The sequence below is a fragment of the Callospermophilus lateralis genome, chromosome 17 (assembly GCF_048772815.1).
Source record: "Callospermophilus lateralis isolate mCalLat2 chromosome 17, mCalLat2.hap1, whole genome shotgun sequence".
NCBI lineage: Eukaryota > Metazoa > Chordata > Mammalia > Rodentia > Sciuridae > Callospermophilus > Callospermophilus lateralis.
The window spans coordinates 43,569,850-43,587,232 of record NC_135321.1 but is presented as its reverse complement, the minus strand read 5'-3'; the positions used below and the strand labels follow the sequence as shown (position 1 = coordinate 43,587,232).

General features: G+C 34.8%; 1 protein-coding gene across 4 annotated transcripts in view; it reads left to right on the top strand.

Moving 5' to 3' along the window:
- The window catches only part of Psma8 (proteasome 20S subunit alpha 8), a 60,254-nt gene that overhangs the window by 12,191 nt on the left and 30,680 nt on the right, over positions 1–17,383 (top strand). The window contains exons 2-4 of one of the 4 annotated variants that reach the window (XM_076837126.1): positions 738–750; positions 7,986–8,110; positions 10,302–10,424. In XM_076837126.1, coding sequence (XP_076693241.1) covers positions 738–750; positions 7,986–8,110; positions 10,302–10,424 — 261 coding nt within the window. Of the gene's footprint in view, positions 1–737; positions 865–7,430; positions 7,436–7,967; positions 8,111–10,301; positions 10,425–17,383 lie in introns of all 4 variants that reach the window. The other 3 variants (XM_076837125.1, XM_076837124.1, XM_076837127.1) reach the window with 3 other exon arrangements.

Here is a 17,383-nt window from a genome sequence, read left to right as displayed (position 1 = left end):
TGATTAGCTTATAAACTAAGAAGTTTATCTCTCATAATTCCAGAGACTGAGATGTCTAATATCAAGGCCAATTTGGTGTCCAATGAGGACCTGTTTCCTACATCACAGATGGTGCCTACTTGCTTTGTCCTCACACAGTAGAAGAAGCAAATGAGCTTCCATGGAACTTTTTATAAGGCACTAATCCAATCTGTGAGCGCTCCACCCTTGTGAACCAATTATCTCCCGGAGGCCCGAATGCCTAATATTATCACTTTGGGGATCAGGATTTCAACATGTGTATTTGGAGTGGAGCTACAACAACCTCTAATTTTTATCCCTCCAAATTGTGAGATACTTGAGAGAGCTTTTGCAGAATTTTGTATACTTCAGGTTTTATTTTTTTAACTACTTTCATTATCAGTTCTGGTACTGCCACTCTAAGGAATTCACATGGATTACCATCTTGTTTTAGTTAAAATTGTACTGTAATTAGATAGTACTTTTTCAGTTGTGTTGTGTGTGATTAGGATGTTCATGTAGTTTCTCAGTGGTGGTGTTTTCTTTGCAATTTCTACCTATCTATTTATCTTTGCTTTGAGTTTAGGGAATGGGCCTCCCATAAGGTAGTATCTATGCAACTATTTTCCTAGAAGTCTGCTTTTCTCATTTTATTGAATACTTAAAGAAAAGTCATTTATTAGAATAACTTGTCAGTCTTAAGTTTCAAATTAACTGTTTTTTTAATGACTCAACAGGTTGGAATTAGAGGCACCAATATAGTTGTGCTTGGAGTAGAAAAAAAATCTGTTGCTAAACTTCAAGATGAAAGAACTGTGAGGAAAATTTGTGCTCTTGATGATCACGTCTGCATGGCTTTTGCAGGTAATTATGGACCAACAATAATGATGCATAGTATTCTAGTGCAGTGGGGCAACACAGTTGGCCCTACTACTGCAATTTGCTGTATATATGCAGTATATATAGTTATACTTCATATCTTATTGAAAACAAACAATATAACATTTGTAAAAGAAAATTGTGACTTTATAAACTGGGATTTATGATAATGCTTTGATAATAAAGCATAAATGTTAGAAGAAGTATTTTAACTCCTTAGAACTTTAGGGAGCAGTTCTTCTTTTAAGCTGTTTGTGTGTATGTGTGTGTGTGTATGTGTGCGCACGCACACACGCGCTTTGTTTTGTTTTTGTAGTTCTAGAGATTAAACTCAGGACTATGCATGGTAGGTAAACACTCTAACATTAAGCTATATACCTAGCTACTATAAACTTTTTTTTGAGAGGGGGATACTGGAGATTGGACCCAGAGGTGCTCAATCCTTAAGTCACATCTCTGGCCTTATTCATTTTTTAAACAAACATCCCCAGCTCGTTAATTTTTTTTTAATTTTAATTTTTTTAAATTTATTTTTTATTGGTACTGGGGATTGAACCCAGGGGTGCTTAACCCTGAGCCATATCCCCCTCACTTTTTATATTTTATTTAGATGCAGGGTCTTACTGAGTTGCTTAGGGCCTTGCTAAGTTGTTGAGGGGGGCTTTGAACTCGAAATCCTCCTGCATCAGCCTCCTGAGCCACTGGGATTTACAGGTGTGCACCACCATGCCCAGCCCAGTTTTTTTTTTTAATTTTAGAAATTCCTATAAGCATGTAGTAATATTTAATTGTGGTTTTAATTTGTATTTCCCTCGTGGTTAATGATGTTGAACATATTTTTCATGTGCTTATTTCCCTTTGTACAGTGGATAAGACATTATCTTTTTTATTTTGTTTTTGCTCATATTCTAAGTGTGTATTTTTAAAATATTTTTTAGTTGTAGGTGGACACAATACCTTTATTTTATTTTTATGTGGTGCCAGGAATCGAACCCAGTGCCTCAGCAAGCTTGGTAAGCTCTCTACCATTGAGCCACAACCTGGGTCCCTTTAAGTGTATTTTAAGCTGGAATTTTATATTGAAGTTTAAAAATCTTATTCAGCAAAATGTAGCTCTTATCCTATTTCCTTTTGGAATCAAGTCAATAAATATAAAAGATAAAAATCATACAAAGTATCTTTTCTGATCAAAATGGAATGAAACTAGAAATAAGTAGCAGAAGAATAAAACCTAAAACTTTACAAATAAATGGAAAGTAAGCAGAATACTCCTAAATCATCCATGGAGTGGGAGGGAAAAAAAAAAGCCCAAGGGAAATTAGCAGGTATCTTGAGAGAAATAAATAACTGAACACACAGCAGCCTTACTTAGGAAATAGAGTTAAAGCAGTGTTACAAAGGAAATATAGATGCAAGCACTTATATTGAAAAACAGAGACCTAACTCAACAACCTATAGGTTAAAAACAAGATGAGACAAACTAATTCCAAAGCTAGAAAAGGAGATAATAATAGAGGTCAGCACAGAGTGAAATAAAAGAGAATAGAAAAATAATAGAATATTAATAACACCAAAAATTGGTTCTTTGAAAAGGTGAACAAAATTGACAACTACATTGACTAAAAAAGAGATTATTCAATCAAAATAAGAAAAAAAGGGGGAAGTTTACTGCCAATTTTAGAGAAATAGAGGATTTTAAGAGAGTACTATTGTATACCAACAAAATTTCTTCAAATACACAGATCCCTTTAAGTACTCAGTATGAAACTTAAAATCTCAATAGGCATAACAAAGAAATTGAATTAGTTACCAAAGATTCCCAACAAAGAATAGTCCAAGATCTAATGACTTCACTGGTAAATTCTACCAAACATTTTAAAGAGGAATTAATAAATCATTTTCAAACTTGTTCAAAAAATTAAAGAGAACACCTCTAAATTAATTTTATGAGACTGATATTATCAAGATGCCAAAAGCAAAAATACTACAAGAAGATAAAATTATAGAAACAATATTGCTGATGAACAGTGATATAAAAATATCAACAAAATACTAGCAAACTAAATTCAACATATTAAAAGGATCATACCTCATGACCAAGTGGAATTTATTTTTGGAGTGTAAGGATGGTTTGGCATAAGAAAACTATAATCAATAAAATACATCATGTTAACAGGAAAAGAATATTCAAGGAAAAAATACATGATCTTATCATTTGGTACAGAAAAATGCATTTGACAAAATTCAAAATTATACTCCTCAAAAGACACTCAAATAGGGGCTGAGGCTATAGTTCAATGGCAGATTATTTGCCTTGCACATGGGAGGCACTGGGTTCGATCCTCAGCACCACATAAAAAAATACACATAGTAATAACATGTGTAATAATAAAGGCATGCTGTCCATCTACAACTACGAAAAAGTTTTAAAAAATACTCAATAACTACAGAATAAAAGGAAATTACTTCAACATAATTAAGATCACATATGAAAAAACCACATATCTTATTGGTAAAACACTGAAAAGCTTTTCTTCCAGAATCAAGAATAAGAAAAGGGTGCCTCTTTTGCTCTGCTCCTATTCAATATAGTAATGAATGTCCTATTCAGAGTAGTTGTGCATGAAAAAGAAACAAAAGGCATCCAAATTATAAAGGAAGAAGTAAAATGTTTACAGACATTGTGATCTTATAAGTAGAAATTCTATCAATTCCACACAAAAATATTGTTATAAATAATGAATTGAACAAAGTTGCAGGGCACAAAATCAAAACTCAAAAAATCAGGTGCATGCTTTCATAGAGTATTAACCCTAGCATGCTCAAGTCCATGGGTTCAATTCCCAGTACAGAAAAGGAAAAAAAAAAAGATATAAAAGAATTCAGTCATTTCTAAACCTAACAGTGAGAAATTTGAATAGTAACCTTTAAAAATTTTGTCATGCCAGGCACAGAGGTGCATGCCTTTAATCCTACTTACTTGGGAAGCTGAGGCAGGAAGATCACAAGTTCAATTTGTAACAACTTAGGGAGACTGTCTCGAATAAAGAACTAGTAAGCACCATTTACTAGTTCTTTATTTATTTTGAGACAGACGGAACTGTCTCAAAATTCTGACAGGGGATGGTACTAAGAGGCAGAATATTCCTAGTTTCAATCTGTATTCACACACATACACAGAATTCATTTACAGTAACATCAAAAAGAATAAGATACTATTTAGAATAAATTAAACTGAGGAGGTAAAAGACTTCTATGCTGAAAAATATGAAATGTTGCTGAAAGAAATTAAAGAAGATACAAAGAAGTAAATGCCCCTCATTTATGAACTGGAAGACTTAATTTATTATGAACATACCAGTACTATCCAAGGCAGTATACAGCTTCAGTGGCATTCCTATCAAAATCCCGATGATATTTTTTAATAAAATCTATTTGAAATTGACGAAATCTCAAATGGTCCTGAATTGCCCAATCTTAGAAAAGAACAAAGCTGGAGGTCTCATATTTCTTGATTTAAAAACTCAGTACAGAGCTGGGATTGTGGCTCAGCGATAGAGTGCTCACCTAGCACATGCGAGGCCCTGGGTTCGATCCTCAGCACCACATAAAAATAAATAAAGATATTGTGTCCAACTACAGCTAAAAAAAAAAATAAATAAATAAGTACTTTTTAAAAAAGACCTCAATACAAATGGGCATGGTGGAGGACACCTGTAATTGCAGCAGTTTGGAGGCTGAAGCTGGAAGATCACAAGTTCAAAGACAGCCTCATCAACTTAGTGAGACTCTGTCTCAGAATAAAAAGTAACGTGGGTTAGAGATGTTGCTCACTGGTTAAGCACCCCTGGGTTCAATCCCTGGTACCTAAAAACACACACACACACACACACACACACACACACACACACACGTTCTGAAGTCCTTATTCCCACTGAGTTCAAAGCCAAACTTTTTTAAATCTTTTTTTTTTTTTTTTTTTTTTTTTAGAGAGAGTAGGAGAGAGAGAGAGATTTAATATTTATTTTTTAGTTATCGGCGGACACAACATCTTTGTACGTGGTGCTGAGAATCGAACCCGGGCCACACGCATGCAAGGCGAGCGCGCTACCACTTGAGCCACATCCCCAGCCCAAAGCCAGACTTCTTTATCTACTATACCTGGACTATGGACAGAGTACTTGAATGCCCCTTTCCTCGCTTTACTCATCCATTTGAGTACTTCATTGATTTGTTACAAGAATTAAGGGAGTAATACATATGATTCATTGAAATAGTGTCTAGGTACAATGGTAATTCCAGTGACTCAGGAGGCTAGGTAGGAGAATCACAAGTTCCAGGCCTGCCACAGCAACTTAGTGAGGCCCTAAGCAACATAGTGAGACCCTGTCTCTATAACAAATAAAAAGATCTTGGCATGTGGCTCAGTGACAAAGTGTCCCTGAATTCATCCCCAGTACCAAAGAAAAAAAAGATGTCTGACATGTGTTGAACAGATATTACTATTACTACTAGTGGTACCATATATGATTAATATATAAAAAGCTCAGGCACAATGGCACAAGACTGTAATCCCAGTGGCTCAGGAGGCTGAGGCAGGAGGATCATGAGGTCAAAGCCAGCCTCAGCAACTTAGCTAGGCCCTAAGCAACTTAGCAAGACCCTGTCTCAAAATAAAACATAAAAAGGGCTGGGGATGTGGTTCAGTGGTTAAGCACCCTCAAGTTCAATCCCTGGTGCCTAAATAAATAAATAACAAGAAAGGATGTGGCAAAATATGTACTAGCTTAAGAAAGTATCCACTTTATATTTATATGAATATACATGTATAATATAAAGCAAGTATAATATAAAATGGCAAGTTACAGAAGAACATGTATAATATAATAATATTTATGAATTTTGGAATGGTAGCTTTTGTTTCCTAGTTTATAGTGAGCATATATAAAAAATATATAGTTTCACTTTGAAGAAAATGACATTTTGTTGGTATTGTTATACTGTGCTTTAAATGTTTAGGAAACAAACCTTCAGAAGAATGAAAGAATCTTTTTAAATTATATATCATATGGAGTTCCATTGTATAAATTTTATATGATGATAGTATTTTCAAGATAATGTGGTATAAATTTAAAATAAATTGAGAGCTCATTTGTTCTATATGTGCCTTGCTTTTAAACAAAATGAAATTATGATTTTAAATGCTTTCCCCAAATAGAATTTGTTTTCTTTTGCCTAACCAAATGATGGATATAATTGCCACTTATATTCAAAACATACATATAAAACTATATTACTTATAAAGTTTGGCAAATTTATCTTTGATTATTTTTTCCTTGAATCAGTTATATTACTACTTCTTTATGTCACTTAGTTTTGTATCACATTTCACATTGTAAAGAGAAAATACTTTGGCATACCATATCTGATTATATTTCTTTTTTTTTAAATTTTTTTTATTAGTTGCTCAAGACAGTACAATGACATATCATATATTTGATTCAATACAAAATTATCTATCTGATTATATTTCTAATTGAAGATTTTTTTTTGTTTTAAATTTTTTGCAGTATCGACTATTATACCTAAGGTTCCCCGTATGCTAGGCAAGTGTTCTACCATTGAACTACATCCCCATTGCTTTAAATTAATTGACTAATTAAGACAGATCCTTGCTGAGTTGCCCAGGCTGGCCTTGAACTTTTAGTCCTTCTGCTTAGTCTTCCTAGTGCAAACTAACTGAAGTTTTCATCTGTAGGGTAAACTAATCAATCTCTTGCTGTTTCTTTATCTTCGATAACTTTTGCAAAGAGAAGAGAATTGGTTTCTTTTCTTTAACTGTGTATGTGATGATGATTCACACCCTACATGAGTGTTAGCGGGATTGCAAACAGAGGTTTAGACAGTTTCTTCATTGTTAGCTAATATTATCTGTCTTCAGATTCTTTCAGGTTTCTAGAAATAGGTTTTGAAACTCTGTTGAAGGGAATCCATGAAAGATGGATAGTTATGTGAGAAAGATTTTATAAAACTGTGTTTTTTGTTTTTTTGGCAATCTAGTTAGTATTAAGAGAGTGGGGAAAGAAAATGGCCAAATAAAAGTCAAATGCTAAATAAATCCTTAATACAAATGTTTGTGACCATTTTATCAGTTAAAGTTTGTAGTCAGTTTGTTATTCCTTTGATAGAACACACCTGTTTCCTTATGGAAGTATTGAGAACTAATCACAAGACATTTTTATATTGTAAAAGCAAAGTCATATGTTTTCTTTTTCTGGCTGGGTGTAGTGGTGCACACCTATAATCCCAGTTACTCTGGAGGCTGAGGCAAGAGGACAAGCTCAGCCATTGGGACAAGACTGTCTCAAAATAAAAAATTTAGAGTTGGGTTGTAGCTCAGTGGTAGAATACTTGCACAGCATGTAATAGGCCCTGGATTTTTCCCCAACATTGAAAAAAAGTTTCTTTTTTTCTGTTTCAACATCTTGATTTTTAAATCTTGATCTTAGGCCAAAAAAATTATGGTTTTATTAAATGCAGTTTTAATTCAGTGGAAGTATGTTTCACAATATAAAGTAAAACTCTTTATTTTCAGGAGATTAAATCTAGCTTATTATTAGTGTTTAAATCATTCTTTTTACTAGGGATTGAACTCAGGGGCACTCAACCACTAAGCCACATCCCCAGCCCTATTTTGTATTTAATTTAGAGACAGAGTCTCACTGACTTGCTTAACAACTTGCTTTTGCTGTGGCTGGCTTTGACTCATGATCCTCCTGCCTTAACAGGAGCTGAACCCAAGTCGCTGGGATTATGGTGTGTGCCATCATGTCTGGGTCTTTTTTTTTTTTTTTTTTTTTTTTTTGAGCTACATCCTTAGCCCCTAAACCATTAATCTTGAAAACTATTTTTTTTTACAAAAAAGAATGCATCAAATTAAGTTTGAAAAGGAAATAAATCAGAATGTTTAAGTGACACCTTATATCATAATTCCTTTATAAAGGTCATGTATTGAGAAAAAAGATGTTATAGAAAGGTTTGATTGGAGAAGGAAAATATGTATTATGAAAAAAAGTATTTTTGTAAAATTTTGACTATTTTTATAGGATTGACTGCTGATGCTAGAGTAGTAATAAACAGAGCCCGGGTGGAGTGCCAGAGCCATAAGCTTACGGTTGAAGACCCAGTAACTGTAGAATATATAACTCGCTTCATAGCAACTTTAAAGCAGGTAAGCTAATATTCTATTAGGTTTCTTCAAATAAGTTAAAATATCTAATCTAGTAATAATCCATTGTTTTAGGTTCTGTCATAGAAACAGTACAGCTACCCCAAGCATTTGATCTATTAGTCTACTAGATACTTTATTCTTTCTCACAATTACTTCACAGTCACACTCTTATTCAGATAAAAATGCATTGACTTAATCACTAGATATCCCAGTCAATTTCAATTCTGGAAATTATATAAAACTTAAAAGAACATAAGTCTATAATCTTTTAAGGCAATTTCTACACTTCTGGAGATACAGATACTAGCATTCTTTAATTTTTTTTTCCAAAGAAATGCCCATTTTTTTCACCTATGAACCTAAACACAGCTGATCAAGTTTAGATATGACTTCTTCTGGAACCCATGCATAGATACATGGTTTAATGATAAATGTAATCATGATGTATACAAGTATTATTTTTCTCTTGTTTTACGTGCATTTTGTCTATAGCAGCAGAGGCTGTGCATAGAATTTTTATGAAAAGAATTGTAAATTTGTAACAATGGGATTGGGACTGGTAAGGTCTGGGGCAGAAGATAGATCTCATGAGCACCTTTTGTACTTTTATATTATTTTAACCCTGTGCATATATAATTTTTTTATTTAAAAAAATTGATGAAGAGGATATAACTCAGTTGGTAGAGTGCTTGTCCCGCATGCACAAGGCCCTGGGTTCAATCCCCAGGACCACACACACACACACACACACACACACACACACACAAAGTTGATTAAGCAAAAAAAAAGTAAAAAGTCTTCTCCTCTAAGGTGTATTTACAGAGCAACTACTTCATGCCTAGAGGTACACTAGGCACATTAGGAAGTACAGAGGAATTAACACATAACTTTATTTTGAAAGAGGTTCATAGTTTAACTATTAACATTGAATTCTGAAGTGGCTTTTAAAAAATTCATATAATAAAATTGAAAAGTAAGAAAATAAATACAAAGCCGGGTGCCATGGCACATGCCTATAATCCCAGCAGCTCGGGTGGCTGAGACAGGAGGATCACAAGTTCAAAGCCAACCTCAGCAAAGATTTTGCGCTAAGCAACTCAGTGAGACCTTGTCTCCAAAATACAAACTAAGATTTTGGGGATGTGGCTCAGTGGTTGAGTCCCCCTGAATTCAGTCCCAAGTACCTCCCCCTGCAAAAAAAAAAAAAAAAAAAGGGAAAATAGACACGATATATAGACAAGACCAGGAAGAAAGCTACTATTAAGCTGTTTCAAACCACATAATTAAACACAGACACAGAATTTTATACAGTTATATAAAGATATAAAGTTTCCCAAATTTTTAGTCCTTAGCCTTCTATCATGGCTGCTTTTTTGTATAACATGTAGGAGGCACCAGTCTCAGTGTGAATTCCATCCTTGGAGCACAAATCCAGGAAGTTCCCTGGCACTGAAGTAATAAGAAATATAATTGGTTTCCAGTGCCACTTTGTCTGTGAGAGAAAAAAAACAACATGCTTTTTATTCAAGAGAAACAAAGAGTCCCTTGTCTTGGGACTGAAAGAAATATCTCATTTGGGTTTTTAAGTAAAGATAACTTAGTATAAGTGAACAGAATATATTTGTTAATAATAGTATCAAGTAAGGATACTGGGTGATAATAGTAGCAATTATAGTGTTCCTCCAGATAAACCAAGGATGTGCTTCAAAAGTATACAACTCATTGAAGTCAGTTTTGCTGAGAACCAAGATGGGTATGGCATGAACACTGTTCTCTACTATTAAAGAGGTTACAGTCTAGTTTGTTACCAAAATGTACTCAACACAATAGGAAAACATTTTGAGAACATGTAAGTCCGGAGTACCTCCCCCTGCAAAAAACAAAAGGAAAATAGAAACAATATATAGACAAGACCAGGAAGAAAGATACTATTAAGCTATTTCAAGCCACATAATTAAACACAGACACAGAATTTTATACAGTTATATAAAGTTGGTTTTATTTTATAGATTGTATACATTAATTTCTTTCAAAATTTGTTATGAATTGAAATTAGTCCAGAAAGAATTCTAAAAATGTGTAGAATAAGAATTAGGAAAGGAGATCATTTTGATAGCAATGCTCTATTAATTATTAGAATTTCTATGTAATAGTTAATAGTGTTATTCTAAAAATAAATTTTATTTTTCAGAAATATACCCAGAGCAATGGACGAAGACCTTTTGGAATCTCTGCCTTAATTGTAGGTTTTGATGATGATGGTATCCCAAGATTATATCAGACAGATCCCTCTGGTACTTACCATGCATGGAAAGTGAGTCTTCAATTTGTTAATACTTTTTGAGAAATTAAATAAATGTTTTCACTTTTAAATGCTTAATAGCAGGCGGGGGTTGTGGCTCAGTGGTAGAGCACTTGCCTAGCATGTGTGAGGTACTAGGTTTGATTCTCAGCACCACATGAAAATAAACAAAGGGCCACCAACAACTAATAAAATATCTTTTAAAATAAATAAATAAATAAATAAATGCTTAATAGCTTTCAGGAACATGACAAAATTATGTTGCATTAAAATGTTTGCACTGGCCAGAGATATGAAAAATTGTGCTTTATATGTGTAATGTTAATTTAATGAATCTTGTCATATAACAAATTAAAATTAAAAAACAAATGTTTGCACTGTCAAAACCTTTATAAATATAGTCAGCTGGTCAGAAATTACAATTTTTGGATAATGAAATGCCTTGGTGTTTATTAATCACAGGATCCTTTCCTTACTTTTGAAAAGATGTGACAGACCTAACTGACAAACCTAAATGGCCAAATAAGAGAAATACTGTCTAGTTTCTATTGAGCATTCATTTTTTTCCAAATTAGTATTGCTTCATATAGATGTTTGTTTTGAGTAAAATAGTGTTTTTGCTTTTAGCGAAGAACTAGATGGGCGCTTAAACTCCGTACTGAAATTCTTAATGTGTTCTCTATTCTAGGTCAATCAGAGCACCCTAAACTCTGATATATACTTACTTGTTAGTATGCAGCAATGACCTGTACATAATTTGTGGAATGTAATTTGTTTCTTGGATAAATTGTTATTCTTGTATTTGTACCGAACTGCTTTGTTTATGGTGCACTCAAATCCAATACAAAAGCCCAGAAAAACTAGTAGCAGTTTCTAGAAATGAATTTTTATATATTCTCATAGAATAAGATGACAGTTCAAAAATGTGACTTTATCAAAAGTTTAAGTACATAGGTTTTAAATAATTTCCTGCTGAGTTTAGTCTACTATTGCCAAATAAATTAAGTGGGAAATATTGATATGGTCTTTATGCATGTCTTAAGAAATTGGTTGACTCTGACCATATGTGTAAGATACTGTTTTATAAACCAGTTAACCAGCTGGGTGCAGTGACACACACCTGTAATTCCAGAGGCTCAGATGACTACTACAGGAAGATTCCAAGTTTTCGGCCAGACTTAGCAACTTAATGAATCCCTAAGCAATTTAGAGATACCCCATCTCAAAATAAAAATGCCTGAGGATGTAGCTCAGTGTTAAAGTGCCTCTGATTTCAATCCTCAGTACCACAAAAATAAATCTGTTTAACCAGATCACTAAAACAGTGGATTGTAATCTTCCAACAAATACCAGAATACTTGTGCCAGATGCAATCTTTTAATCTGTTTGTGTAATCTAATTGGTAATCAGAAGGTATGGATTTACCTGCTGCAAATATCAGAACTTTTTCATGCCAAGAATTTTTTAACATCTACTAGGTTTCTGTGCCTTCCAAATAAGTGACCTAAACAAAAGAAGTTAGTATATTCCCATCTTTAAATAATTTCAAGCCTGCCATCTTCTGTTTGCATTTATCATTACATTTACTATTTATTTCAATATTATAACAGCAATTTCTAAGTTTAAATGAAGTTTTTATTTTAAATTGCTTTCTAGGGACTTACAGAGAAGTATTTTAATTTTCTCTTGGGAAAATTATGGAATTATTTTTATTAATCTTTATTTTTAGATGTAGTTGGACACAATACTTTTATGTATTTATATGTGGTGCTGAGGCTCAAACTCAAGGCCTCCCACATTCTAGGCAAGCGCTGTACCACTGAGCCAAAACCCCAGCCCTGGAATTCTTATAATCATTGTAAATTTTATTGATCATTTCATTGATCTGAACTGTGCTCTGCTGTGGTGTCTTCAGGCCACATGATAGAGTTAAGAACATGTGAACAGTTGTGAATATGCACACACATGTGCCTCACTATTTTTTTTTTTTTTTTAGAATTTTAATATTTTTTAGTTCTCGGCGGACACAACATCTTTTTATGTGGTGCTGAGGATCGAACCCGGGCCACACGCATGCCAGGCCAGCGCGCTACCGCTTGAGCCACATCCCCAGCCCCTTACTCACTTCTTATACTATGTTTTTTTTTGTAAGGCTTTGGTTGAAGGAAGTATTATGCAACTTAAAAAATTCATCTATAACAAAACATTTGAAAAATTTTTTATTTTATGAATTTGGTAATTGAGATTCAGGGATTAAGAGATTGATTTAGGTTCACATCCCTATTTAATAGCAACATTAAAATTATTATTTTTTTTTAAAGAATTTTTTTTTGAAAGAGAGAGAGTGAGAAAGGGAGAGAGAGAGAGAATTTTTTTAATATTTATTTTTTAGTATTTGGTGGACACAACATCTTTGTCTGTATGTGGTGCTGAGGATCGAACCTGGGCCACACGCATGCCAGGCGAGCGCGCTACTGCTTGAGCCACATCCCCAGCCCACAACATTAAAATTAAAACTCAGTACATACTGAAGCAATATTGGAATAAACATTTAATTCTTTCCACCATAACATGTCACCTCCCTTAGCCAATTGACACTCTGTACACATAAATTCTGATATCCATTTTTGAAAGATAGAGTAAAAACTGATTGGATTTCTACTTCTGAGGGAGTCATAGCATTTTATCTAGGATCAAGTTTTTTGTTTTGTTTTTCTGTGTTCCATTTGTTTGTTTTTATGATGACATATTATTTCTCGTAGCCTAACAAAATGGTGCAATAAACTGTTGGGAACAGCCATGGCACTGACTGGAATTACAACACTTTGCAGTGCTAGATTTTAGTCTTACAAGGTACAGGAAGAATAACATGTAGAATAGGAAATAGAAATGGGAAGTTATAAAAATAAACTGGCTTCATGACCTGTTATAGAAATGAGAATAGAAGTAGCTAATGCCAGTACTTTAGTTTGTTGAGGGATCATTACCTGGCATATGACACAGCTTTCCTTCCTTGTCACTGGGGGTTGAACCCAGGAAACCCCACCTTTTTTTTTTTTTTTTTTTTTTTTTTTTGAGACAGGGTCTCATTAAGTTGCTGGGACTAGCATCCGAACTTTTGATCCTGCCTAAGGCTCCTGAATGGCTCAGTTTATAGGTATGCACCATTGAACCCAGCTCACAACTTTTAATTCTGAAGGTTCTGGTCCATTAGTGATCTTGCCTTAGTGGGTTATAGAGCCTTCCATTAACTTTTTCACTTTATGTGGAAGCTAAGAGAAACCTTCAGAAAATCTCTTTTGAGTTCTAATCTCTTCTCCCTGGTCCCATTGTATAGTAGTCATTTTTAATTTTGATAATCAGAATAAATCATAGTATCTGTTATGGTTTAGATTTAGGTGTCCTCCAAAAGCTTGTGTATGAGACAATGCAAGAAAGCTTTGAGGTGAAATGATTGGTTATGAAAGCCTTAACCTAATCAGTGCATTAATCCTGTGATAGGGATTAACTGGGTGGTAACTGTAGGCAGGTAGGGTGTGCCTGGAGGATATGAGTCATTGGGGCTATACCTTTGGGATATATATTTTGTCCATGTAGAGGGGAGTTTCTATCTCTCTGCTTCCTAACTGTCATTTCCTGAGCTCTTTCCTCTACCACTCTTACACTATGATATTTTGCCTCACCTTGGACCCAGAGCAACAGAGTTGGTCATTTGTGGATTGAGACCTCTGAAACCATGAGCCTGTAAATAAACTTTTCCTCTTCTAATTGTTTTTTTTTTCAGGTCTTTTGGTCACAGCAGCAAAAAAAGCTGACTAAAACAGCATCCTTACAATGATAACAACTCCTTCTATAGGTTCAACGGCATGAAAAGGCCCAAATAGCCAAGAGGAAGTCTCAGTTCCTAGTTCGTTAAAATTATGATGTCTCCTGGTACAAATATAACCCCTTCCCTACCTTGAGGACTAGGATCTTTAAATTAGTAGAACCAAATGGGGACAGGAAGCAGAAATTTTACAAGTGGGCCATTAGGGATATTAATGAGGCGCATCCATTCTTTGGTTTCTGTATCTGTAGGTTTGGGAAGAAATTAATTACTGGTGCATGGTTCAGGACACAGAGAAAGATCTTATAGAACAGAATCCTAGCCTTGACAGATGTTGTCATATAACTGCTGCTGTAACTGAGTCTTCATATTTCTATCTGACGGGCTCCTTCAAGGTGATAAAAAATATGATAAGAACCAGTGAATGCCCTGAGCATATGTCGGTTTCCCTGCTTCTTCACAGTTAATTCATTGCTTAGAAGCAATATTTTGTGGGATACCATGATGTATAATACTGAAAAGCATTCAGTAAATGTACATTTGGCATATGTAAGGGTAAACTGTAAGTTCCTCTTCCAGTGAGATAATGCTGCTACTCCTTCCATGATGGAAGAGTTCAGCAAAATCAGTTAGTCATGTTGGCAAGTCAACTTTAAATTTTTGTTTCTTGAACCCAGAGCCTCCCATGTGCTAGGTAAGCATTCTGCCACTGAGCTGCATTCTAGGCCTCCTAATTTAAAAAAAATGACAAATGAAAATTTTATGTATTGGTGAAAATGTGATGTTTTGATAACACACCTATCACCATACCTAGAATCTATTCTCTATAAGCAATTTTTAAGTCCCCAGTATATTATTATTAACTATAACCACCATGCTATGCAATAGATATCCAGAACTTATTTATCCTGACTGAAAGTTTGTACTCTTCAACAAGAAAGTTCCCATTTCCTTCCCTCCACCAGCCTCTAGTAACTGCTATTCTATTGATTCTATGAGTTTGATTATTTTAGATTCAATGTAAGTGAGGTCATTGACTATTTGTGTTTTGGGACTTAGAAGAAACTTCTTTAAAATTGTTGTAATAGGTTCCTGGGTTTGTCAAATTACATTAACTAAAAACTATCCTTTTATAAAAACCTCCAATGCTAGAATAGAATAGTCATTATATGTTATGAGGTTTGTTATTGTTTTTGATAGTGTGAATGAACCCAGAGGCATTTTACCACTGAGCTACATGTCCATCCTTTTTTATTTTTATCTTGAGATGGGGCCTTGCTAAGTTACTCGGGGCCTTGCTAAATTACTGAGGGTGGTCTTGAACTTGTGATCCACCTGTCTCAGTCTCCCAAGTCATGGAGATTTTAGGAATGTACCACCATGCATGACTTTCATTATAAGTTTTTAAATGTATATTTAACTCAAAAGAAAGAAAATTCTAAAGTGGCAACTCTCAAAATTCCATCTGCAAATCCCTGGTCCATAAGGTAAAAAAATAAAAAATCATTTTCAGAGACCTCACTAGATTAATGCTTGCTTCATCTGCAGCACAGCACCCTCTGCTGATTCTTTCCTGGGCAATAAGAGCTGGTGGTCAGAAATTCATCGTGTCTATTTCAAAATCCATCCCAGGGAGATCTTTTACTCTTATGAAAATCTCATGTTGAAGCTGTTCTTTTCACCTTAAGATAGTCTTTTTAGGCTTCTAGATCACCATGATGTGAGCTGATTCCCTTCACCACACTCTTCTGCCATGATGTTCAGCCTCACCTCAAGCCCAGCAGAATGGAGCCGGCCTTTTCTGGACTAAGACCTCTGAAACCAAATCCAGAATCTCAGAAAAGTAAAGCTGCCTTTCAGCTCTGAACACTGAACACAATATTCCAGTCTTTGCAACAAAAATTTCTTTTGAAGTTCACCTGACAGGCAAGCAGAAAGGGAAGACAGATGTAAAGGGTGGGAGATCAAAATACAGACTCTGGAGCATATTCCTTGGGTAACACTACAGATACATAACCAAACCAAACCAAAGACACAGACAACAAAATGTGTACAAGGAATAAACAATGACTCAGGATTCTGGATCCACAACACAGAATGCATACTGAAATAAGGCAAAAATGGAAGGGTGGGATTGAGCAAGGACAACAATTATATTAAAGAGAGAAGTATATGCAGACATGAGAGTAACAATAAATCCACATTTAAGATGGAGCTTCCGGGCTGGGGATGTGGCTCAAGCAGTAGCCCGCTCGCCTGGCATGCATGCGGCCCGGGTTCAATCCTCAACACCACATACAAACAAAGATGTTGTGTCCGCTGAGAACTAAAAAATAAACATTAAAACAAAAAAAAAGTCAGCTAAAAAAAAAAAAGATGGAGTTTCCACAGCCAGTTACAAAGACATCTAAGAAGCCCTTTATAGGTCCTAAGACACTTGAGCCCATTAAACCCTAAAATTTCAATTCTGGAACTATATCAGTGAAATGGACGCAAGTGAAATAAAATAGAATAGAAATAAGAATCTTTAAAAAAAAAAAAAAAAAAAAAAACCTTTTTAGAGCCACTGTACCCAGTAGTGTCTCAACTGGTATATGTGGAGGCCATAGCACCAGGATCTTGATGTTAAGTCTTGTTCTATGGAGAAGGGTGTCTAAAAGGCTGCTGAGCACATCAATAGTATTGCGCCTTCCCTGGTTAGCAATAAAGGGAGTGTCATGGGAGAGATTGATAAATTGATAAATAGATGGTGATCAAAATGGGTGAAATAGAAAATAAATCCAAGTTCGTGTGAGTCCCATTCTGGGGCTCTCTCAAACTGTCACCACTGAGAAGGAGGTACACTGTATTGCCATATCACAGACTTTACTGGCAACTCCAAAAGAAGACTGCCAGTTCTGAATTCCTCCTGCCAGTTCCAGCTTTTAGTATGATTTTTGCTGGCTTTCATGGTGTCAGAACTCAGGCAGGAGTTCATGATCCTGTCAGTGCAGCCAACTTCATCCGTGCATATTGGAGTAGAAGACTACCATAACCTGAAAAATGTCATCAAAAAGACAGATGGTGGGGCTGGTGTTGTGGCTCAATAGTAGAGCACTTGCCTAGCATGTGTGAGACACTGGCTTCCATACTTGGCACCACATAA